At 49.8% G+C, this 26,549-nt stretch overlaps 1 protein-coding gene across 6 annotated transcripts in view; it reads right to left on the bottom strand.

The window, feature by feature from the left end:
- The window catches only part of COL23A1 (collagen type XXIII alpha 1 chain), a 309,786-nt gene extending 283,584 nt beyond the window's left edge, over positions 1–26,202 (bottom strand). For all 6 annotated transcript variants that reach the window (XM_032335350.1, XM_032335353.1, XM_032335352.1 and 3 more), the window contains exons 1-2: positions 25,826–26,202; positions 1,894–1,960 (exon numbers count right to left, since the gene is read on the bottom strand). In XM_032335350.1, the coding sequence (XP_032191241.1) occupies positions 1,894–1,960; positions 25,826–26,110 (352 nt within the window). In that variant the 5' untranslated portion in view covers positions 26,111–26,202. The remainder of the gene's footprint in view (positions 1–1,893; positions 1,961–25,825) is intronic.
- Between the last annotated feature and the right edge of the window lie 347 nt (positions 26,203–26,549).

The following is a 26,549-nucleotide window of genomic DNA, read 5'->3' as shown; positions in this document are numbered from 1 at the left end:
TCGCTCACAGTTCTGGGGGCCAGAAGTCCAAAGTCAAGGTGCCACCAGGGCTGGTTCCCTTTGAACCCCCCTCCACACCCCCTGGTCGGCTTCCGGTGGCTACGGGCAAGGCTTGGCGTTCCTGGCCTTTAGTGTGTCATTCCCAGGGCTCCCAAGGCCTTCTCCTCTGTGTGTCTCTGAGTCTCAAACCTCTCCCTTCTGTCTCCTAAGGACACTTGTCATTGGACTTAGGGCCCACCCTCAATCCTGGATGACCTCATTCAACCCTCTACACCATTTTATAGATGACAAGAGGAGCAAGGCACAGGTCCCTCCCTTGTCCGAGGTCACGGGGCCATTTCAGGGCATAGCCCTGCCAGGCCTCCAACCCCTGGCTGGGCAGAGGGCGGGGGGAATGGGCAAGAGGCCTGGCCCCCTTCTTGGCTCCACAGCTCCCGCTGAGGGCCCGCTGCACAATGGGCAGCACACACAGGGTGTCTCCCTTCTCTGGCCACGCTTATCTGTTTTATCAAACCTCCTAGGATCTGACAAAAGATCACACAGTCTCCAGGCCGTGAGAAGGAACTGGGTGGGCATGGGGGGGCAGTAGGCAACTGGAAGTATCTCAAATCAGATGGGGCTCCAAGCTGCAGAGGGCGGTTTGCGGGTCCAGACTCCAGAAGTCTGCAGGGCAGATCAGAGCTGGGGGGAAAGGGAGTCCGTTTAGGCTTTCAGTGCTAGGAAAAAAAGCTGGGACCCTCTTGGAGCCTCTCATGGTGGTTCAGGATTCCCCCTCCACCCACCCAAGGGAAAGCAGGTCACAGGACCGTCTCCAGGTCATGGGCTTTGATCCAGACTCAAGTACAAATCTCAAAAAAGCCTACAGAGCCCACTCCCATATTGTTATCCATTTTCGATAAAGATCCCAAGAGTTAATAAACAACAGACCAAGATTTGGGTCCAACTTAGATTAACCCAGGAACTCTGTGCCCCTTCCCTATGTCCCCACCCCCCAATCATCTGTATCTGGGATTTTCAAACTTCTGGTCAGCATCGCATAGCAGGAAACCCATTCCCATCACCATCCAGGTCACACACTCCAAATAAAATAGCTCAAGGAAAAACTTCACTCCAATACGTTTTGATTCCAGTCTACAGCCAATTCAAAATTTCAAAACACTGGCTGCAGCCCACGGAACTGATTTCATATCCTACAAACGCTTTGTGACTCCCAGTTTAAAAAATACTTCTCCACATAACTCACATGAATCGACATCCATACAGCACTCAGAAAGAGGAGGGGGGAAAAAAACAGAAAAGAAACACAACAGGAACCATCCCTGTTCTATCCAAAAACTCATCTGTGGGTCTAATTTGTTTTTCTCCCCACTGAATCAAACGTCTGACTTCCTGGTCTGCTAATGATGGCATTGCTTGTCAAGTCCTTTGTTCCTCCTGTTAAAATGTAGGAGGTCCTCTTAGAGACTAAGTCAAGCCAGCCCTAAAATCCTCTCTAAGTGAATGCTCATATTGCGAGGTCCACCTGTGCAGAAATCCCAGGGCATCTCCTAATATGGAGAAGTTCATTTTCTAGGAACCTCAGGTCTCGGCCAGCTGAAGTGAATGGGGAAAAGCCAGACCCCATGGCTGGTGGATGGAGTGACAGCACAAGTCACTTCTAACAGTTTCTAATAGACCACCATCCTCATCAAACCAGGTCAGGTAACCTCGCTAGAATCCTTGACTGGTGAGCTGGTCAGAGAAGACAAAGGCAGAAAGATCCCCCAGATGGTCCACGAGCCACAACCCAGGGCCAGCATCTGGACCATGTGGGCTTGGCAGTTCTGAGCAGACAGAAGATAGGAGGCTGGACCTTGAAAGTCAGGGGCCCACAAAGATCAAACACCCACTTACCTGGTGGGCAGACACACGCGGTCGGTGCTTCCCGAACTGTCCGGTGCTTGGCCAGTCCCTCCAACTTCTGAATCAGAAAGGAAAGGGGGAGGGGGCAGAAAAAACGAGCATGAGTTTGAGAGTGGACAGGGGCAAAAGTGGAAAAATCAGCAAACCCCACCGTATTGGAAAGATCAACATTGGGGTTGCACTGTTGGGCATATTTTCTTTAGAAGGTGGTTAAGTGCTACAGCTAGTTTTAGTCCGAGAAAAGAAACAAAAAGAAAGGTGTAACGATCACTTGGGAGTCCCTGAAAAGGTGGCAGTTTCTGTTTGTTACAGCGGTTTCATTTTTTTTTTTAATTTTTAATTTTTTTCTTAATGATTTTATTTTATTATTTATTTGAGAAAGACAGAGCATAAGTAGGGGGAAGGGCAGAGGCAGAGGGAGAAGCAGGCTCCCCGCTGAGCAAGGAGCCCAATGCTGGGGCTCAATCCTAGGACCCTGGGATCACGACCTGAGCTAAAGGCAGATGCTTAACCACTGAGCCACCCAGGCATCCCTGTTATAGCATTTTCAAACTTGAATCCAGAAAAGTCAGAGTGACCATGTAGTCTCTGTGAAGAGGGGAGGGCTGAGCAGAGGGAGGCTGGGCCTTGGCACCCACCCTTGGTCCTTAGATGGGACCCAAACCCAGGGCACCCCGGGCCCCCTTGCTGGATCCCTTGCAGCCTGTGGGGCATCAGACCCCAGGCCCAGTCCTAATTCACTCTGATGACATCTTCCTTCCTTCTTACCAGCAGGGATCCTTGGCCTAGAAAATTTGGCTCAGTCCACTGAACAAGAATCTCTATGCATGCCCAGCCCTGCGGAAGATCTGGGGGAAGGGAAAAGAATTACCCCAGAAATAGGATCAAACATCCCAGCTCCACTATTATGCTAACTTGCAGTCCAGCAGAGGCATAATCATCACCTGATGGGCCTGTTGGAGGAAACTCTTGGAGGCCCAGGTTACCACCGTCCCTACCTCGCACACAGGGGACTCGCTTGGAAAAAAAAAGAAATTAGTCCCTAAACCCAAAGCCAGGTTCAGAAGAGTGAAATGACGGGCCCATAATCCCCAAACAAGCAAAGGCTTGAGTCCTAACCAAAAATAAAAATAAAAATAAAGTATCAACTTTTCCCTAAGAAGCAAACAAATAAAAAATCTCCCTCCTAAACAAAGGAAACCCCAAATGGGATAACTTGAATGACAAAATGTGATACTACCACCAGAAGGTTCAAACATAAAAATATAATCTTTCTGGGGTGCCTGGGTGGCTCAGTGGGTTAAGGGTTTGACATGTGGTTCTGGCCCAGGGCACGATCTCAGGGTCGTGAGATCGAGCCCCACATCAGGCTCTGGGCTCAACATAGTCTGCCTGAGAGTCTCCTTCTCCCTCTGCTCCTCCCACTTGTGCCCACTCCCTTTCTATCCTTTTCTCTCTCAAAACAAACTAATAAATATTTTTTTTAAATGGCATCTTTCTCCATAAAAATAAGTAAATAAAAATTTAAGATACCTTGAAGACGGTACAGCAAGCATATAAACTGTTGTTTTTAACTTGTTTTAAAGTCGTCTCTGTGCCCCACCTGGGGCTCGAACTCACAACCCTGAGATCAAGCATCACACCCTCTACAGACTGAGTCAACCAGGCGCCCACCAAGCTGTTATTTTTAAGATTTTTTTTTTTAATTTACTTATTTGACAGAGAGAGACAGCAAGAGAGGGAACACAGCAGACGCAGAGGGAGAAGCCGGTTCTCTGCTGAGCAGGAAGCCGATGTGGGACTTGATTCCATTTCGACCTGAGAAGGCTGACGCCTAACGACTGAGCTACCCAGATGTCCCCCGAGCTGTTATTTTTAAAGCTTTGCTTTAGAGGAGGTGAGAAGAGCACCCCCAGTTTTGAGCCCCCAAGCACCAAGCCTGGAATTTTCACAGGAGCTGGGACTTCAGCCAAGCTGGGTCTGCCACTGGCTGAAACACAGGGGACCAGGAGCTCAGGCCACCTGACAGGTACTTCCAGGTCCACCTCCAGTCCCACCAGCCTCACCCTCATTTTACAGATGAGCCACAGAGGCTGGTACCCACCAGAGATGGAGTGAAGGCCTGCAGGTTTTGAGGGAATGCGGGTCTGTGGTCATGCCCCCCCATTCCAGCTGAATGGCAGAAGTACCACGAATGGGGGCGTGGGGTTGGGGGAAGTGTTTGGGGTGGGGAAGGGTATGCCTTTAGATGCACTAACTTGCCCATCTTCACCCCTACCTTCTCAGCCCCCCAAGGCCTCAGCTTGCTCCAGAAATCAAAACCTGGATAGGACGCTGGCTCCCAGGTCTCAGGTCCCAGGTCCCAGCTAGACCCCTACCGGTTACTCCTGCTCTGGTGCACCTGGTGCACCTGGTCCAGAGCGACCCTAGGAGCAGCGTGGACCCCCAGGCTCCAGAGGCCCCCAGAGCTGCCCTGGGCTCTCGCAAGCTGGGGGGTGTAGGGGTGTGGAGCGTGGCGGAGTGAGAAAGGCTCCCACAGCAGCAGCAGCCGCACACACCAAGCCTCCCAGCCCTACAACCACCGACCCCCAGCCCCACCCCCAGCTGGGTGGGCCCGGTCGCCCACTAGCAACCGGTGCCTCTGAACTGGAGCGTGGAAGCTGCCGGCGGATGCAGACACTGGCCAGAGCCGGGTGCGGGGTCTCAGAGCTCACCCCCCACCCCACCCCCGCCGTATTTGTAGATACTATTACAGATTTCAAATTGCACGCGGCAAACCGATCCAGCCTTTGCGTTTCAGCGGGTCAATTTGTGCCAGACGTCTGTTTTTATCGTCGCGAGACAGACTGGAAGCCGCACTAGCTTCCCGGTTGAAAACCGGAGCATTTCAGGCTAAACCCCAACTCGCCTTTAACAGCCCCTCACCTCTGCGCCGCTCGGCTGAAAGGGAGGGAGGCTTTATCAAATACTGATAGGATGCACAATTACTTCCAAACTGCTCTTATCGTAAAATAAAGGACTAAACAGGAAACTGGGGGGCGGGGCGGGGCGGATAATCTTCTTGTTAATGCTAGTAGGTGGGGTCCTGGCTTAATGGGATCGAGTTTTTGTTTGGTCATTGACTCTAACTCCGTCCCCGCGTGTCCCTCTGGATTAGATGGTGAATCTGTAGTTTCCTCTGCAAGTCCCCCAACCCCCCCCCACCATCTTCCCTCTCCAGGCCCCTCACTTCTGTGGGTTTGAAATGCCACTGCTATGAACACAAGCTGAAATGTTTGAATTAGAAACCCAATCCCACAATCTTTATTTCCATGCTTCGCCTTTTCTTCTCTAATTCTAAGAAAATATTGTTCTGTGTCCAGGTTTGTAAAAATGATTTAAAGGCCTCAACTTTTTTTTTTCTTTCTTTCTTTTTTTTTTTTGCATCCAATTATCTGGCAACACCCCTCCCATCTGGAAACAATATGGTCCTGGTTTTACATATGCAAACAAGTCCTGACTCCAAAAGTAAATAAAGGAGGGGTTTCAGAAAAAAGTCGCTGAGACTTGCTCCCTCCACGGGTCCTCCCCTCCCCCCAAAGGAGGACTCCAAGTTTCGGGGTGGGGGAGGGGCATCGGGCGCGAAGGGGAGATCGTGGTTCTCAGAAAAGGTCAGTTACACTGTAGGATGATAAACATATTAAGGACCTGTGGGAGCACTAGTCTGGCACCCTCGGGCAGATGTTTGATCACAGCCTCGAACCGGTGCATTTTGATGAAGTATAGATTAATACACGTAGAAGGATGTCACGGTTTATTTCTGTAAAATGGTACACATAAAGCCACAAAGACGTTCCTAGCCTCTTCGACAGAAGACTCCTGCCCTAGGGAAGAAATCTCAGGAAAATAAAAATCAGCAGGAGCAAAGAATGACACGCATGAAACTGCCCCCGCCCCCCCCCCCAACCAGTGGGAGTGGTTTAGAGACTGAGGGCAACGGGCCTGGAAGAAACTGTCATATTTCGTGAAATGTCATTAGGAACACTGCGTTGCAAAAAAGGGGGGAGGGATGTTTATGATACCGTAAATAAAAAGTCTGTATCTGTGTAAAAATTCAGGCATGGGGAGGCAGCAGCTACCAAAACATGAGTCCCCGTGGGTGTCCGGATTATGGTGATTTACAACTTTAGAAGTCCCTACTGTGCTGTCATACTATCTTCTCAGCTTAAAAAAAAAAAAGGCGTGGAAGTAGAAGAAGAACCAAAATGACACCCTCAAGTCTCCCTACTGAGATCAATCTGTGAATGACAGACAGATGATTCTAGTACCACAAGTGTCAGCGGACCCTCTCTGCTCCAGCCCCCACAGGGAGGGGCCCCTACCCCCAGCAGCCCAAGAGGGCAGCCAGATCTGGCCTCTGATGTTCTTTTATTCATACCTCATCATGGAGATGGGGAGAATAACAAACACAAAGTATTATTACTGAGTTCCTCATTTCTAACAATGGGCTGGGCACTGTGCTAACAGTTGTTACCTCATTCAGACCTGCCCATATGCCCCCTACCCCTAGAAGGCGGGGACTGCTGTTACCCATTTACGGATGAGAACACTAAGACCACAGAGGGGTCCGTAAGCATCAGGGTGGGACCTGCCTCTAGCTGTCAGTCAGCTCTGATCACAGAGTTGCTTACAAGCAAACTTCATACCTCAAAACAAACAAAAAGTTGCCATCCACCCCCCGGGCCAGACAGAATGAAAAGAAGGGCCAGACAGAATGAAAAGAACAGAAATCAGATCCGGGGCTGCTGAAGGTTGAGGAGCACCAAGCCTGAAGTACATGGAGACACAAGAAGACAGTGAGGGGCTGATGGAACTGTTCTGTATGGCACGGAGGTGCTACAACATGACTGTGTATTTGTCAAAAACAGTAAAACTGGGGCAGCTGAGTGGCTCAGTCAGTTGGGCGTCTGCCTTCAGCTCAGGTCGTGATCCCGGGGTCCTGGATCGAGTCCCGAATCGGGCTCCCTGCTCAACGGGAAGTCTGCTTCTCCCTCTCTTGCTCCTCCTGCTTGTGATCTCTCTCCCTCTCTCTCTCTCAAATAAAATATTTAAAAAATAAATAAATAAAACTGGAGATCACAAAAAGTGAACTTTAACAAATACACATTTTCTTTAAAAATCAACCGGGAAGGGGGGGGTGCCTGGGTGGCTCAGTGGGTTAAAGCCTCTGCCTTCGGCTCAGGTCATGATCTCAGGGTCCTGGGATCAAGCCCTGCATCATCGAGGGGAATCTCTGCTCAGCGGGGAGCCTGCTTCCCCCTCTCTCTCTGCCTGCCACTCAGCCTACTTGTGATCTCTGTCTGTCAAATAAATAAATTCTTCAAAAAAAAAAAAAAAATCAACCAGGAAGTCGGAGAATCCCTGGATGAAACATGGGCTGTGACGAATGAATGTTACTTTGTTAAGACTGCTGCAAGTAGCGGAGAAAGGCAGGCAGGCGACCTAAGTAACTGGGGGAACAGTGTTTTGATGGAGAACTATCAGGCCTAACACAAAAAGAGCCCTACAGAGATGCTGTAGAGCCCTCAGAGATACCCTAGCAGGGAAAGCTGTTGCTCACTTTCTCCCTGGGCAATGGGCATTAAGAGGGCAGTTCTGAAAGGTTGGCAATTTTGAAACTACTTTGTGTAGACATTAGGGTTGAATTGATGAGGGAGCAAGAGGCTGGCTGAAGACAAAGCAAAAGCTGGCGCCTTGCATCCCCCCCCTTTCTGGGACTTCATCAGAATGAGTGATGAGAGCTGGGCTTCTCGTTGTCCAAGAAAGAAGTTATAAATACACAAAGGGGGAAAGACAGAATGATCCGTGTGGTGCTGGATGAGTCAGAGACGCCACTCCAAGGTCCCATCTAATGTACACAGGAAGAGACATACAGAAATAATATGCATAGGTATGTGTACACCGGGGAATGAATATTCAGGCATATATACACTAGCTGTCTGCAGAGATGACCCGACCACCAATGATATCCTGGAAGCAACAAGCCCACCTAGTACCTGAATCTTGGTTTCTAAATACCATTTTCCAAGAAAAGGAACCAGGGCTCCTTGGAGAAATAGCTGGTTCTAGGCCTGGGCCAGGAAATGTACAAGATGAACTTCAAGTGCCTTGTAGTAGCAGAAAGTAAGAAAGTCCTTTCTGAAAAAAGGAGGTGGGGAAAGAGTTATGTCAAAGAAATACAAAACCTACCTGAAAGGGCTCAGAATGACCAAAGCTGGAACAACTTGGCCACAAAATAAAAAACACAGTATTGGATTATTAGCCAAAGAATAGGTTAGAAACCCATGAGTCCATCCTGATAGAAATGACTGAATATATCAGTGGGAAGAGACATATCTTCCAATAATACATGTAGATACTGCCCTCTCCAGGAGGTGGAGCTAAATTCCCTTCTTCTTGAGTGAAGGCTAGATTCATTTCCTAAGAGCAGAGAAAGGAAAAGGGTGACTTTATAACGTGGAAATCTGGCAGATACTACCAAGTGGTCAAGGTTCATGCCACCAGTGATAAGTCATGTGACACCGTGGACCCCTGACAGGACACCATGACAATGGCAATCCACTTCAGTGCTATTCTTCCCAAGCCTTCAGAGCCCAGGCTGATCATAAGAGCCACCCAAACTGAGGGACCATCTACAAACTACCTGTCCAGTATGTCCAAAAACTCCCAAGGTCGTGAAAAACAAGGAAAGGCTGAGAAACCATCATAGACTGAGGATACCAAGGAGACATGACAATGGAATGCAACTTGGTATCCTGGGTGGGATCCTGGAACAGGAAAGGGACTTCAGAGAAAAACTAGGGAGGTCTGAATAAAGTCTGTCTTTCCCTTTTTAAAAAAGGAATCATAATGTCCTGGGGCTCCTGGGTGGCTCAGTGGGTTAAGCCTCTGCCTTCCGCTCACGTCATGATCCCAGGATTCTGGGATTGAGCCCCACCCACATCAGGCTCTCTCTGCTCAGCAGGGAGCCTGTTTTCCTCTCTCTCTCTGCCTGCCTCTCTGCCTACTTGTGATCTCTCTCTCTGTCAAATAAATAAATAAAATCTTTAAAAAAAAAAAAAAAAGAAATCACAAAGTCCTTTAACACCTGCTAAGATACAGCTTTGTTATTTTCTATAACACATCTATTTTTTGCATTGAGGTGAAATTCACACAGCATAAAATTAAAGTGAACAATGTGGAAGTGAACAGTTGGTGGCAAGTGCAACCACCCCTTTATCTAGCTCCCTCTTTCTAGTTCCAAAACATTCATAACTCCAAAAGGAAATCCTGTGCCCGCTAAGCAGCTGCTCCCTGTTCCTCCCTCCTCTGAGCCCGTGGCAGCTGCCGATCTTTCTGTCTCTACGGAGTCACGCATTCTGGAACTGAATGACATAATATATGACATTTTGTATCCGGTTTCTTTCACTTAGCATAATGTTCTTGAGATCCATACTCTGTAGCAATGAATCAGCTTCATTCCCTTTTATGGCTGAGTAATATTGCACTGGGTGTCTACACCACAATTGGTTTATCCATTCATCTGTTAATGAACATTTGGGCTGTGTCCACCTTTTGGCTACTGTGAACTGTTCAGCGGTGAACATGAAGGTATGTATTTGTTGGAGTACCTGTTTTTAATTCTCCTGGATATATACCTAGAATAGAATTGCTGGGTCATATGGTAAGGCCATATATTGTGTTTTGATTGCCTACCAAACTTCTCCACAATGGTGGAATCATTTTATATTCCCACCAACAATGTATGAAGGTTCCAGTTTCTCTCCATCTTCATCAACAGATCCTAGTGTGTGTTGAGTGGTATTTCACTGCAATTTGATCTGCATGTCCCTAATGACTAATGATGTTGAGCATCTTTTCATCTGCTTGCTGATCATTTGCATGTCTTGTTTAAAGACATGTCTGTTCACGTCCTTTGCCCATTTTTAAATAGGGTTGTCTTTTTGATGTTGAGCTATAAGAGTTCTTTACATTTTTCTGGATACTACATCTTTATCAGATATATGATTTGCAAATATTTTCTCATATGATGTATCTATTATTAATCAGAATCCTAACCATCTCCAACCAAGACACAATTTGGGTGTATTAAAATCATCTTAAAAATTGGAGGTGGAAAATAAAAAATGGAGGTGGTGGGAATGGACCCGTGACTTCATGCTGGTCCTCACGTTACTCTCTGTTGAGATCTTGCTAGATTAATAGTGGGATATTGTTACTAAGGAATTGGACCTGGTCCTTTTTAGTTAATAGTAATTGTATTAGTTTTTAATTGCTGCATAACAAATTGCCACAAAATCAGCAGCTTCAAACAACACCTATTTACTAGGGTTTCTGCAGTCGAAGGTCTGGACACAAGATAGTTTGGTTCTCTGTTCATGGTTTCCTGAGGCTGAAATCAATGGATCATCTGTGTGTTTCCTTCTGCACTCCTGAGTCCTCTTTCAAGCCCATGTGGTTCCTCGTGGTCTGTGAGCCCCATTCTCTTGGTGGCTGCTGGCCAGGGGCAGCTCTCAGTGTCTACAGGCTATGCACAACTCCTTGACACGTGGTCCCCTCCATACACCCTCTCGTGCTTCAGATCCCTCTGACTCCAGGAGGGGCCCAGTGCCTTCTAAGGACTCACCTGCTTATGTCAGGCCTACCAAGGATAAACGTTATAATGAACTCAGTCAACTGACTGCTAACTCAGTCCCGGGAGTGATCCTATCATGATCACAGGTGCTGCCAACGCTGAAGGGGAGCACAAAGTATGTACACGAAGAGTGGGAATCCTGAATGCTGTCTTAGAACTCTACCTGCTTGAGTAAGGTATCACAGATAATAGTAATATTAGTGTGCTGTGGTTATGTACATATGTAAGCATATTTTCCTATAAATCTAAAATTACTCCAAAAAATTTTTAAAGCCACATCATGGATTTCTACTTTCAGGCAAGATACAGTAGCATAACTATATTATCCTCCTGCATAAAATAGCACCATCAAAAAACAAGACAAAACAAAAAACAACAAAAAAATCTGCAAATAAAACATAGGAGACACAGGTTTTGAAGACACTGATACCAAGCAGGAAAGGAGAGTGATCTCAGACAGAGAACAAGGGCTCCAGCTTCCTGCCTGGGGAGAGTTTCCAGGCTGCAACACAGGGAGAGAAAACAGACATGGAGCCTGGCAGCCTTCTGAAGTTGGAGAGAGGAAGATGGAATGTCCATGATCGCCAAACTATGGAAAGAGCCCCGCTGTCCATTGACAGATGAATGGATAAAGACGATGCGGTGTGTATATAGACAATGGAATATTACACAGCCATCAAAAAACGAAATCTTACCACTTGCAACAACGTGGATGGAACTAGAGGATATTATGCTAAGTGAAATAAGTCAACCAGAGGAAGACAATTATCATATGACTGCATTCATAAGAAACAAAAGGACCCTGGGATCATGACCTAGGGGAAGGGAAGGAAAAGAACGTAAGACAAAATCAGAGAGGGAGACAAACCATAAGAGACTCTTAACTCTGGGAAACAAACTGAGGGTTGCTGGAGGGGAGGTGGGTGGGGGGATGGAGTAACTGAGTGACAGGCATTAAGGAGGGCATGTGATGGAAGGAGCACCAGGTGTTCTATGCAAATGATGAATCACTGACCTCTCCCTCTGAAACTAATACTACACTCTGCGTTAATTAATTGAATTTATATAAAATAATTTTTTTTTAAAAAAGAGATGGACCTAGGAGTCCAGAGATGCCAGAGAGTTGGGGCTGCAGAGCAGAGGACCCAAGAGAACCAGAGATCTGGAAGGGTTTTTCGCAGGTGTTCCTGGGGCCCTTATCAGTGTATGCAGGAGGCAATGAATTGAGGCCAGGGGGAGAACCACCCAAAAGAACACCAGGAACAGCACCTAGCTCTTACATAGACTAGGAAGGGTGCCCATTCCCCCAGCCAATCATTCACAGTCACAAATCAGAGTAGAGCACCAAGAAGGGTCTTGCCCCTGAGATAGGGAGTAATCAGTCCTAGGCTACACATGGCTCTGGTCCCAGCTAATGGATCGTAAATCAGGACCCAAAGGATCGATTTCCAAACTGTAACCCAACGAGCTCACAAAAATTTACAGAAATACAAAAATATCAGGGGCGCCTGGGTAGCTCAGTTGTTGAGCATCTGCCTTCAGCTCAGGTCATATCCCAGGTCCTGCGATCAAGACCCCCATCAGGCTCCCTGATCAGCAGGAGGCCTGCTTCTCCCTCTCCCACTCCCCCTGCTTGTGTTCCCTCTCTCGCTGTCTCTCTCTGTCAAGTAAATAAATAAAATCTTTAAAAAAAAATACAAAAATATTCAACACCCAATGAGGTAAAATTCATAACATCTGGCGTCTGATAAGAAATTACCAGTGGGGTGAGGGGACATCTAGGTGGCTCAGTTGGTTAAGCAACTGCCTTCAGCTCAGGTCATGATCCCAGGGTCCTGAGATCAAGCCCCTCATTGGGCTCCCTGCTCAGAGGGGAGCCTGCTTCTCCCTCTCTTTCTGTTGCTCCCCCTGCTTGTGCTCTCTTTCTCTCTGTGTCAAATAAATAAATAAAATCTCAAGAAAGAAAGGAAGGAAAGAAGGAATTACCAGCAGGAAAACAGCCCTCATAATGAGCAGAAAAATCAGTGAGCTGAAACAGACCCACAACTCTCACATTAGAATTAGCCCCCGTAGACTGTAAAACAAGGCTTGTGACCACAAGGCACACATTCAGGGAGTTCAGCAGAGGTGTAAAAGATTTTAATACCTACACTGAGATTCTAGAGTGAGAAAACAGGACAGAGGGGATTGATGGCAAGATTAGACATCACAGAAGAGAAGATTAGTGAACCTGAAGACAGCAGCAAAAATTATCCAAAATGAACATAGAGAGAAAAAATGAAGGAAAAAAAAAAAAAAGAAGGGCATCAGTGAACTTTGGGTCTTCAAGTGCACAGATAAGCAGAGTCCCCAAATTGAGGGGGAGATAGAAAGAACAGCAAAAAATATTTAAAGCAGTGAGGGCCAGAACATTGTTCAAAGTTTGATGAAAAGTATAAACCCTTGGATCTTGAGATCCAAGAATCTCAGGGAAACTCAAACACCATAAACATGACAAAAATCACACCAAGGCAATTCCTTCAAACCAGTGATCAAGGGAAAATGTTAAAAGCAGCCAGAAGGAAAAGGATGCATTACGTGGATAGATAGAACTCTTGTTCCATTTATGCTGCTGGTGGGAATGTAAAATGATACAATGGCTTTGCCCAACAGCTAGGCAGCTTCTTGTCAAGTCCATCATACACCTGTCAGACAATCAACCATTTCATTCCAAGGTCATTATAACCAAGAGACATGGAAGCATGTGTCCACACAAAGACTTGGACACAAATGTTAACAGCAGCTTTATTTGTAATGGCCCCAAGCTGGAAACAACCCAAATCTCCACTGAGGGGATACACAAAGGACGGCCTCTCTGTATAATGAAATAGCACTTGGTAAGCAGGGGTAAGGAAAAAGAATGAACTAATAATATATACAAAAATATCAACGCACCTCTTAATAATTATACTGAGTGAAGGAAACCAGACAACCTACCCCTTGAAAAAAGAGCATAATTCTGCATCATTCTTTATATATATATATATGTGTATATTTATGTGTGTGTGTGTGTGTGCGTGTGCGTGTATATATATATATATATATATGTATATATATATATATATATTTCCTTTAAAAAAAAAAAAAAGATGAAATCAAGAGTGAAAGAAATCAGCCACACCTGGGTGGCAGGTGGGAAGGGACAGAGTTCAAGGTGGGCAGGCAACGCTTTTGAGGGTGGTGCAGATATTCTCTACCTTAACTGCAGAGATGGGTTCACATCTGCACACATATGGCCACAAGGTCTCAAATCGTAATTTGAAAATATCTGGAGTCCATTATATGTCAAATATACCTTAAAAAATGATAAATGATTAAAAAAAACCCAAACACTTTGTCCCTGGCTCCCACAGGCTTGGCCACCACCACCATCCCCCTGCCCTGGGGTAGGGGAGCAGGTGTCCTGGGGTCAGAAGGCATCACTTCACCCCACTGGGCTTGGGGGTTCCACCCTGGTACAAGGTAAACCCCGGCAGAGTCAAGGGAAGACAGCTGGCAAGAGCACCTAGCCCAACCCCAGTGTTTGGCAAGAAGCTTAGAGATGCTTCTCTAAGGAACATGGGTTTTCATCAGTGAGTCCCATGGCAAGCTGAGCGACTTCCCAACCACACGGCACCCATTTCCTTAGACATCCCTGCTTAGTCCTGAAACACAGTGGCATGCTTTGAAACATTCAGTGGGCAAACAAGATGCAATTCTTCAGCAATCCTGAATTCGTGTTCCCATTTCTTTTTTTTTTTTTTAAGATTTTATTTATTTGACAGAGAGAGAGAAATCGCTAGTAGGCAGAGAGGCAGGCAGACAGAGAGAGGGGAGGAAGCAGGCTCCCTGTGGAGCAGAGAGCTGGTCGTGGAGCTCGATCCCAGGACCCTGGGATCATGACCCGAGCCGAAGGCAGAGGCTTTAACCCACTGAGCCACCCATGCGCCCCTCATGTTCCCATTTCTTTATTAAAGATTTTATTTGTCAGAGAGAGCAAGAGCCTGAGCACCAGCAGGGGGAGCAGCAGGCAGAAGCAGCAGACTCCCCACGGAGCAGGGAGCCCGATGAGGGACTCGATCCCATGACCCTGGGATCCTGACCTGAGCCGAGACAGACGCCCAACTGACTGAGCTACCCAGGCGCCCCTCATGTTCCCAGTTATGATTTTTCCAAGACACACATCCCTTCCTGTCAGAATCCACTTTCAAAGATTCACCGCACCAGGCTGATGGAACTAAATAACTATCCACGGCCCTGGATGGGGAGTGGACAGTCTCCACCATGGCTTTCTAGAGGCTGAGGGAGCCCTCAGGCTGCCCCCCACCCCCAGGGCAGGGCCTCCAAAGCCATCTCACACCCCAGCCCGGCTTCTCCCACCACTGCTGTCACCAAGCCAGGCCTATCACAATGCCGACACCGAGGTGGCCTGCTTCCCCTGAGCCCGGCCTCTTGGTCGCATCCATGGGGAACGCCTGCGGTTTCTCCTGGCCTGTCATCTGATTCAACAACATCTCAGGCCGCCTCGCGGTCCCCCAGAGTCCATATGTTGAGGTGCTAAGCCCCGTACCTCAGAGTGTAACTGTATTTGGAGACCTGGCCTTTTAAAGAAGTGATTATGTGAAAAGGAGGTCAACTGAGGTGTGGCTGATGTCCTTCTAGAAGGGGAGATTAGGGCACAGACACACAGAAGGAAGACCAGGAGAGAGGACACGGGGAGGGCACGCTCAGATGCAAGCCAAGGAGAGGCCTCCGTGGAAACCCACCCAGCTGACACCCCGACCTCTGGCTTCCAGACTCTACTTCTGTTGTTTACGGCCCCCTGACTGTGGTATTCTCTTAAGGCTGCCTGAGCAGATGAAGACAGATGGGGTCTCCCCAATATCCTACCCACCTGCTAGGGGGACAGATGGCTGGGGACATGGTGGGGAGGCTAAAAGGACACGGACGCCTGGTCTGGGAGCCGAGAGGCCAGAGGCCATGGGAGGCACTGAGGGAGGATGGGGAGTAAGGGGACATTGAGGCTATTTGGGAAGATGAACAAGAAGGATGCAGGGCAGCTGGGTCTGCCAGAGAGACCCAGCATTTCCAGAAAGGCCAGGTGCTAAAGAAGGGGCCAGGAGAAAGCCCAGGAAGGAATCGTCCCAGGACCACCTTTCTGGGATGAGGCATCTTTCTCTCTCCAGCTCACCTCATTAGAAGCCCTGGGTGTGAGACCTGCTATGGCGGGGTGGGGGGGCAAGGAGCCACTTGAGGGCTCACTCATTGTCCTGGGAAGTGAGTGTCACTTCATCCTCAGGGAAACAGAGCAAAGCAGACACAGTCACCTTCTTTGCAGAGGAGGAAGTAGGGGCTTGGGTCCCCAGCCACTGCAGCCGGCTGGAAGCAGCTCAGACCCAGACCCACATGTCGCTGCTCTGCCACCCAGGATAGGAGCTCAGAGGGCCCAGTTGAACAGGCTTTCAGGAGGACCCAAGTGGAACAAGCTCTGTGGCACATACCTGCACAGACACGCCCATGTGCACGCAAGCACACGCACTCACATGCATGCATCTATGTGTGCATCCACATGTATGCACACTCACATGCATCTGTATGCACACTCACGTGTGTGTACACTCCACACGCATACATGCATCTATATGCACACACTCACACACAGGCAAACTCATGCATATATCTCTGCACACACTCACGTACATGCACACTCGCATGAATGCACACTCATTCATGCGTCTCTGCACGGTGTGCGCGCACACACTCACACACGTGCACACTCATTCATGAGTATGCACACACTCACATGTGTGCACACACATCTATATGCACACGTTCACGTGCGTGCACACGCACACGCATGCACCTCTATGCAAACTCATGTGTGCACACACACTATATGCACACGTTCACACTTGTGCACACTCACATGCACACTCATTCGTGCATCTCTATGTGCACGCTCACGTGCATGAACACACATGCACTGATTCATGCATCTCTGTGCACACACACGCACATTCATGCATATCTATGTGCACACTCACATGCGTGCACACACACTCACACACATGCACACTTGCTCTCACGTGCATACGCACCAGCTACACACACTCTCATGCCCTCCAGACCTCACAGCAGCTCACCCTCACACACAGGCCATACACCCCAGTCCAATGGCCACATGAACTTGCCCTTCATTTTATTGCAGACACCATAGGACTGAAAAGACGGGGCGAACAGCAACAGAAAGAGCACCGTTACATCAATGGACAGACTGCGTTACTGCGTGTGTGAAGATCCTCCTGGGAGGCCCAAAGCTGGATAGGTTTTATTTAAACTGTCTCCTTAAAACCCCAGAAATCACTGTAATTGCTTTACGACTTGTTTCACAACGCAAAGTTGGAGGCAAAGTCCATTTTAGAAGCTGAAACTACCCATTTTGAAAGCACTTACTCCCCCCACCCCGATTTTGCGGCTACATCAAAAAAATAAAGATTTTCTCATTTACTGATGTGACTTGAAGCAGATGTGTGTGAGGCCTCTAATCCATCAGGTTAATCATGAGCATTTGGGGGGTGTTTGTGCCATGTTGCGTAACCGCGGGAACAGACTTATTATTTAAAGTGAATTTATTAGGTGTTTGGATGCCCTTTTGCAATGAAAAATCCATCTAATAATTTTCATGAATAATTAGGTTTTTATTTTGGTCATAAACATGAATGTGTGCGCACGCATGTGTGTGTTTAAACGAAAAATTTCATTCCACTTAAACAAGAAACCAGGGAGGAAAAAAATGGATTTAGGAAGCCAATTCGTTGCCTGGTTTTCCTCGGTGACCAAGCAGTCCGCTTCCCGTCACTGACGCAGACACCAGACCTAGGTTAATACCTTTTCCATTTCTGTGTGGCCTCCAGAGGCTGGCGGAATCCCAGTGTTAAAGGGACCATGGGGCCTCCTCTCCAACTGGCAGACAGACATGCATGCGCCTTCTGGATCCAGGCAAAAGAAGCCTTCCGCTAGGAACAGCCATGCACAGGCCATGTGCGAAGTCTGGGGCACTTTGGGCATATCAGCTTGTTTAATCCCCACAGAAACCTCATGAGGCAAGTATTATAAACCCCATTTAACAGCCGGGCAAGGGCACCTGGTGGGGTGGGGAGCCCGTGCTCAGTCGGGGAGCGTCTGATTCTTGGTTTCGGCTCAGGTCCTGATCTCGGGGTCCTGGAATGGAGCCCCGTGTCAAGCTCTGTGCTCAGTGCAGAGTCTACTTGTCCCCCTCCCTCTCTCAAAGAAATAAATAAAATATTTAAAACAACAACAACAACAAAAAACAGATGGGCAAAACAGAGGTTTGGAAAAGCAGTCATTGATCCCAACTGACTCAGCAGGGAAATGGCAGAGCTGGGTTACGAACTCAGGTCTGCTTAAAGGGAAAGCGCTCCCCGCCCCCTACACGTCTGCCCCCTGCGGAAAATGCCCACACTGGCAGAAAAGGCTGCTACTGCACCACACATGATGATGGCTTCCCAGGAGAGTCTATCCTGAGGCTGAGGGAAAGTGCTCAGGACCAGGAGTCAGGTCACAGGTTCAGACAATCGCTCCCACGTAGGGCCAGTCGCTGTCCCCCGCAGCAAAGATGCAGCCCACCTGCTGGGAGATTGGGGGGTGGGGTGGGAGGCTGGGGTGGGGCCGCAAAGTCCACACAAACCCTTTTGCCCAGATGTGTATGGAGAGAGGCCCTCAGTCTCCGCCCTGCAGCCGTCCTTGGACACCCGAAGCATAGGGACAGGCCTCCCTTGAAAACTACATCTGCCAATGCGGTTTTTATTTCTCCCAAGGATTCTCGCTCCGTCCTGGTCTTGAAATCTGTTTCCGGGATGTTTTCTGAGGACCTGTGTCAACAATTAAAGATGAATCCTGACCCTACACGTGGGGACAACAGAATGGGGAGGAGTCGGAGGTTGTGTGTGGCCTCCAGAGGGCACTCCCAGAGGCAAATTACACTTGCTCACAGAGTCTGGAACAAGTCACAGGGCGCACAGTGGGTGGCGAGGCCTGGCACTTCCCAAAAAGCTACTCTGGAAAAGGGCTGCCCCCAAACCTAAACGGGGGCCTGATTCAGAGCTGGGTGGTCGGTTTTTCTAGATCACGTTTTAAGGCTTTCTTATTAATTGCCCTTCACTTTCGACAAGAACAAAAAATCCAAAGGAAATTCAAAATCCAACCAAAAGACAGAAAGGATCCACGCTCCCCGTCATAAAACCTGACCTCACGAGGGTAGAGTCTGGGAATACCACAGGTGGATAAGCGAGCCTGGCCGGGGCAAACCAAGCAAACCAGGATATTCTAAAATTTATGAAACAAAAAATGAAGCCCCAAAGATACTCCTTTTTAGGCAGTTAACTTACATCCTAGAGAATAACAGGAGGAAGACACTTGCCCGGGGAAGCCATTGACCATTTTTGGTGCCGACAACAATGAGGAAGCCTAGATTCTTCAAGGACCAAAAGACGCAGATTCCATTGGTGGGATCAGATGCATTTGTGAAACACGACCATAAAGGTTGGGTAGCACCTGGAAAAATGTTTTTGACATAAGGTCAGAATGCACACAAGCAAGATATCCATGGTCAGCTCTGGGGTTAGCACTGGGTAAGTGTAACTCTGTCCCAGGATTAGGGATTGGATGGGATGATGCAAAATGTTAAATAGTCCTTAGGCTGGTGGGGTTATCAATAACAATCATGTGAAAGCAACATACACTTCAGGTTTTTTGTTGTTGTTGTTGTTTATTTTTTTTTTAAGATTTTATTTATTTATTTGACAGAGAGATCACAAGTAGGCAGAGAGGCAGGCAGAGAGAGAGAGAGGAGGAAGCAGGCTCCCCGCTGAGCAGAGAGCCCGATGCGGGACTCGATCCCAGGACCCTGAGATCATGACCTGAGCCGAAGGCAGCGGCTTAACCCACTGAGCCACCCAGGCGCCCCTGTTGTTGTTGTTTTAAAGGAAAGGCGGAAAGGGAAGGGTAGCCAAAATGGCAGGCTGTTGGCCAACACTGGATCTAACATCCTGGATATGGAGGTGGCCACAGATCAGCAGTAGGGGCAGCTGGACAGTCGGTGGGCGCGCAGCGAAGGGCAAAGACGGAAGGGTCTACACCTGCCTTGCAAAGAGCAGGTTTGGAAGGACGCCATTTTCTAGCAACACTTCCCAAAGCCTCATGGTTGGGGGAGAGAATTAATTAGTGGGAAAGGAGAAACGGCGAGAAATCTGGAAGAGAAGACGGCGTCTCTGAAGGTGTAGGATTGCATCAAAACCCTGTAGGGCCCTGAAGCTGAAGGGCAGGGGTTCTAGTGCGCAGAGCTCCGCCCTGTGTTGAAACCTAATGCTAAGTGTGATGGTACTAGCAGGTGGGACCTTTGGGAGGTGATGACAACACGAGGGAGGAGCCTCATGATGGGATTAATGAATTATTAAAAAGACCTCAGGGAGTCTTCTACCACGTGAGGACGCAGTGAAGCCGGACGCAGTGCAGCTGGCCTTCTGTGAACGAGGCAGTGGGCGTGGCCAGGGAGGGGCACTCACGCACCAGACCCCGAATCTGCTAGCACCTTGATCTTGTACTTCCAGCCTCCAGAACTATGAGAAATAAACATTTGTTTTCAAAATAAATGGCTATGCCATTTTGTCAGAGTAGCTCAGTCTGAGACGGTGACCTATGACCCCCCTGTCCAGACCACTTCCTCTTCCAAGCAATCCCACAAAATCGCCAAGACACACGGTGCCAGACAAAGCTGTGGCAACCTCCTAGCAGATGAAGTCCCTTTTCCTTTATATTTTCTTTTTTTTTTTTTTTTAAGAAATAGGCTCCACACCCAACAGGGAGCCCTCTGCAGGACTCGAACTCACAACCCTGAGATCAAGATCTGAGCTGAGATTCAGAGTCCAACACTTACTTTGTCGACCGAGCCACCCAGGTGCCCTGACAAATTCCCTTTCTAATTTAAGCCAGTCTGAGTGGGGGTCCGGTCACATTGCTGTTTGAATGTGCAAGAGTCCAGGGATGTGTAGAAAGGCTGAATCAAATGGATATTAGGATAAGGGGACATCAAGCTCCAGGACCACGGCTATAACTGAGCAAATTCTGGAAGGGAATCTGGGGGCCACGGTGACATTGGGCTCCTGAGAAATGCCCCGCACACCCACGGCTGGGGGTCAGGGAAGACGAAGAAGGCTGTCTGTGCACACATCTAACAGGTACAGGTATGAGTCTGAGTGCAGCGATCTCCTTGTCCTTGTGGCCAATCCAGCTCCTCCAGCCTCACCAGCCTCCTCTACCTACTGCTGGGTGATATAGGTGTTCCCATCCACCCAGTCACTGTGGGGTTAGAAGAGCACCCACTGAACGGTTACAGACCACGAACTGCCAAGAATGGGGCTGTGCCAGAGAGAATCCCCGAACACACCAACCTTGCCCTTGACTCTGGCTGGGGGCAGAGCTGGAGACAGGACCCCACAGGAAACAGAAATCTTGTGGCTGAGGAGTGTTCCCAAAGGGGCTGTGGGTATGAAAATGGTGGTAAGCCAGTGGATGACCACCTCCTCCCACCCCTGCACACCCCACCCTCTTCTGGGGTCACCTTCTACAGCACCCACCTGACTGGGTTGGTTGCTCCCCAAAACACTCCCAGTACCCCTTCCTAACAAAGCCCCCATTCTCTTCCAGTGGCAACGTGCCCAGCCTTGGGGGTAGGAATCAAGATCTGTCCAAGCCTCCTGTAGCAACCCCATTACCCTTGCCAGTGACAGGATGATGGCAATCATGGGCACTGGCTCTGGTCAGTAGCCATACGGGGAGTCTTTTGAGAGGTGCTGGCAACCTCCCCCCTTCCCCAACTCAAACAAAAGAGAAAGCCTATTGACAAGAGGTCTTTTTTTCCTGCCCCTCTCCCTTCTACCTCCGTTACTCTTGCGAGAAGATGTGAGCTCGGAGCTGCAGCAGCCATCTTGGAACCATGAGGAAAAGCCAAGGGAATGGCAGGCACGGATTGGGTCCCCACTGGTGGTGGAATCACTGTCAGAACTGTCGACTAACTTCCAGGCTCCAGCGGTCATGCAAGATGATGCAACGACTATATTGTGGGAGGCACCACGCTCAGCCACTCTGCCACTCGCCATCAAAAGCGCACTTAGTGACCAACACCTTCCTCTATATTATTGTATTTGCTTGTCCCCGCATAGGTAGTTCTGAGCTGCCCCTTAGGAAAGAGGAAGGGGCGCCTCAGGAAGTTGACGAGGTCAGGTGACCCACCTCGTAAATGGTAGAACCCAAGCCCTCTACAAGCTGGGATAAATTCATTCAGTTTTCGGACTATCCAAGCTCCAGAGCCATGTCTCAAACCTTCGAAACCGGTATGTAAAGATCCGATCCAAACATTTCCAAAATACATTTGTGAAAGAAATGCCCTGACTGTTGGCGTTGGCTCATTCTAAACATGCTATTTTTTAAGGTTCATTTATTTGAGAGAGAAAAGAGAAGATGAGTGGGGATGGGGGCGCACAGTGGGAGAGGGACGAGCCGACTCTGTGCTCAGCGTGGAGACCAACGTGGGGCCCGATCTCACGACCCTGAGATCAGGAACTGAGCCGAAACCACGAGGCAGATGCTCAGGGAACTGAGCCATCCAGACACCGCTATGTTTTAGTACTCTGGTTTCTCTTCAGATAGCATAATTCTTTCACCTTTTCCTAAACATGTTGCTACTTTATAAACTCTCCCAAATGGCTCCTCCCCCCCCAACACACACACACACACACACACACACACACACACACACACACAGAAGGAAAGAGCAAAGGGAGAAAATGAGCATGCCAGGAAGTCACCGGAAAAGAACTTTTTGGTCTGGGAGCCAGGAAATGTCAAGGAAACAAATGTGGCTACGACTGACCCTCCCGTCTCCTGCCGTGCCAGTGGGAATCAAAACTGGTTCTTTATTAACGCGTTCACCGTAGAGTGGTCCTGACATGTGGCAGGCCGCCACAGAGGCCGAAAAAGCTGCATGTGATTCTGGGTTTTACAGTAATTTAACCAATACATATAGTAGTCGAATGTAGGAGCGGAAATTCTTGTTTTCAAACTGATTGGTCTGGACAATGGAAGACCAAGAGCCAACAATAAATCCATTGTAAGCTGGAAATGCTCTCCTCTGAATACGGCTAAATATTTCTTTAATCCTTGCATTAAATTTGTTACTGGAGTATGAAAGCTATTTTATTTACTCTAAAATTTAAGCTGGTGTAATACTGTAATTATAGGTGTAACGAGGGGGGGGGGTGATGACTCCGGGAACCTATTTAAGGCACTTTAAAAACATAACATCAGATGCCTGCTGTGCATTTATATTTTGGGGTCATAAGGAAGATATTATCGTTAATGATTTTTTTATATTCCGCAAACTGTTTCTTTCATTTTTGGATCATGGGAAGGGTCTTTAATAGTCCCCCAGTTAGCATGAATATTCCTTTTTTGTAGCTTGTCTATCTACATTATCAGGCACATCAGCCAGTCCCCCAAAAAAGTTATGTCATAGTTCTGTTCCCAAGGGAACAAAGACATCGGGTCCCCTATTAACAGTGGCTTTTGTTGGCTTATTTTTGTAATTTTTTTTTCCTGACATTAAAGTTGTGTGTGGTTGGCAAGGATTTCTCTTCCTCAGTTTGGATGTGGTTTCTGCCTCTGAAACTCTGAAAACAAGCTTGTTGATAAAGGACAAGCTGCAGGCATAACTACTTCAGCAACAGACTCCAAAGAGGCTTCGCTGGAAACAAATGGGAACTGAAAGCCATGTTCAAGTTCAAATGTTCTTCCCTTCAGAGATTTTCAGCTCAGTATTAATTTGCCCTTCCTATATAACCGTTCAAGAAAAGTGTCTTTACATCTATTTAAAGTCAATTACCGGGGCACCTAGGTGGCTCAGTCGGTTAAGCACTGTCTTTGGCTCAGGTCATGATCTCAGGGTCCTGGGCTCGAGTTCCACGCCTCCTACACACACCCCCCTCCCCCTGGCCTCATCTGTGCCAGGGGGCTTACATGTCCCATCCAGTGACACTGGTGTAGAACAGCTTGTTGCAGGAACAGACTGGTGCCCTGGGAGAGAGATGCCTTCTCACAGGGGTCCCCAAATAGCCAGAAGCTCAACTCCAAGTGCACTGAGCTGTGGCATCTCTGATTCTCCATCCTCCAATCTGTGCATCAAGCGCATCTGCTCTTCAACTAACTAAACCCAACTAAGCCAAGTTTTGTTACCTAGAAATACAGCCTGCCCACTGAAAGTCCTGAGCTCACGCTAGCCTGCGGGATGCCCTGCGGGATGAATTTCAAGTGGAAATCCCTGGATGTGAAATTTGCCCTTTGCCTTTCTAACCGAGAGCAGAGAGACTGGGACAGAAACAGAGAGACATGAAGTCTCACCCAGGTGGTATCAGTGCCGCCGGAGGGGGACAAGAATGAAGTCCCTGCAGTCTCTCCCCTCCCATCCTTAATCCTCAAGATCCAGGGCTTGGGGAAGCCACCCTTTTCAGCAGTGGTTGCTTTGCCAGGACATCAGCCCCGTTCCCACCACCATTAACCTGGACACAATTTGCAGGTTCCTTGTAAAAAGCTTTTACCGGGATTTCTGATGGACTCAGTCTGGGCTTGCGGTTTATTTTTACTAAGAGGGGTCTCCTCTTGGAAAGAACGGCTCTGGTTATTGCACTAACAGATATAAATGTTCCTGGGCCTCCATAAATCAACTCAACACCCTGGTCTCTAGGGACTTGCCAAAAAAGATAATGGCCTGCAATTATAGAAGCCTCAGCACCAGTCACCAATGGGACTCCGGGGAGACTTCCAAAGTCTGGGGGCACTTTCAAGACGAAAAGAAGGAAATCGACTCAAGAACCAGCAATTCTGTCCCCAGAGCATGCTGCTGGAAGAGAGGTAACACTGGCTTCAATTAAACTCATAAGAAACAAGTACCTGGGACTAGAAGGTGTGGTGCAATCTTCTCCCATTTCCCCCCAAATCCCAAATGCACTCAACCATGGATACACATGGGATGCATGAGTAAAGATCACAGCTCGCACAGTTGAGGGGAATGGCCAGTAACAGGCCAGGCCTATCTTTCTCTCCTCTATCTTGAAACCATAGGGCTTTCCCCCACTACAACTGAGGGTGCGCCCCTAGGCAGTCTACTGGGGATCTGCTTTTCCCAGGAGGAAGCGGGTGGTTCAGGCAAGGGAGGTGAGCACAACCAGGAGACCCCCTGGCCAGTCCACCCGCCTGTCTCGGTTCTCTGGGGAGGGGCACTGCCGCACAAAACGTGGAGGTTTTCATGAACATGATGGATGGATGAGGGTTTTGAGGTCCTAAGTGTGGCGTCTGCTTTGAAGACACACGGCAAGCGATCTTAGGGCTCATGTCACAGCGTCCTCTATGACACTTCCAACAAGCGCAAGAAAATTCAGATATATCTGCACCGTTTGGAAGCCAGAATCGTGTTGTTGTTTTTGGTTTTTTTCTTCCCCTCATTCTACCAGGTTTCGTTGGCACTGGGTGGGCACTCAGCTCTAAGAGCTTCAGAACACCGCATCTCTAGGATGGAGGGGCTCGGAACCCTTTCTGGGGGGAGGTGGGCAGGGAAGGTGGGGCTGGCTATAACCCTCTAAGGGCCCCGCCTCGGCTTCCCTCCGCCGTGGCCGCCGGCCTGCTCGGGAGCCCGCTCTTCTCCAGGTACACCAGCACGGGGAACAGTGGCTGCCAGGCTCCCGGTGACGAGTCACCCACCCGACACTTCCCACACGAGCCAGGCACATTAGTCCGACACCGCGAGGCCAAGCGCTCAGCGCCGGCGGGAGGCGACCGGTCCGAGCGCGCACCCCCGTGGAGACTCGACCCCAGGTCTGGCACAATATCTAAGCCCGCAGGCACTCTCCTCCCTCTCCCTCCCCGCGGCTCGTTCCCGAAGCCGCCCGTCCAGCTCGCGTTTCCCGCGGCCGCTGCGCCCGCGACCGCGCGCGACCCCGCGGCTGGAGCGGAGACGCCAGGACCCCCTCGGGCACCGGCACCCGCAGCCTCCCGCCGCCGCGCAGGCCCCGGATGGACGGGCGACCCCCTCCTCAGGGGGACGGCCGCCCAGCCCGCGCCTAGCCGCTGTCCCCGGCCGCCCTCGCGCCCCGCGCCCCTCACCTCGCGCAGCAGGCGCTCCAGGTGCGGCTCGGCCCAGGCGGCCAGGGCGCTCGGCGACCCCGCGCGCCGCAGCAGCTCCCGCTCCTCCTCGAGCGCCGCCACCCGGCCCTGCAGAGCGGCCGCCTGGGCGCCCAGCAGCAGGCAGGCGGCAGCAGAGCCCACGGAGAGCAGCAGGCACACAGCGCTCACCGCCCAGGCCCCGGCTGCCGTCGCGGGACGCCCCACGCCGCCGCCCGCCGGGCAGTCCTTCCGCGCGTCGCCGCCAGCGCGCTGGCCCGAGCTCATGGCGCGCGGGTCGCGCGTGGGTCTCCGAGCGGGCGGTGCGAGGGAGCCGCGGGCGCAGGCGGGAGAGCCCAAGGCACGAGGTCGGCCGGGCGCGGGGCTTGGCCTCGGGGCAGTAGCGGAGCACGGCGCACGCCCCCCTCTCCGCCGCCAGCTCTCCACAGCGGCCACTTTGGGCAGTTTCCTCTATGCAAATAGACCCTGCCAGAAAAGGAGCCGGGACCCACCCAGGGGAGGAGCGGCCCGGCCGGCCCCGCGCGGCGAGGGGCGGGGGAGGGACGGGAGCCGGCTCCTCCGAGCCCCCACCCACCGCGCGCGCCCGGCGGACCCCTGGCGCGGCGCGGACCTCCTCCTCACCTGCCCCGGGGGCCGGGCTGCACCCCGCTGCCGGGCGCGCACCTCCGCGGCTCCCCAGGCCCGGGTGCCCCGCGATCCCGAGAGG

Source organism: Mustela erminea, chromosome 3 (assembly GCF_009829155.1).
Source record: "Mustela erminea isolate mMusErm1 chromosome 3, mMusErm1.Pri, whole genome shotgun sequence".
NCBI classification, from domain to species: Eukaryota; Metazoa; Chordata; class Mammalia; order Carnivora; family Mustelidae; genus Mustela; species Mustela erminea.
This window is presented reverse-complemented; position numbering and strand designations above follow the sequence as displayed.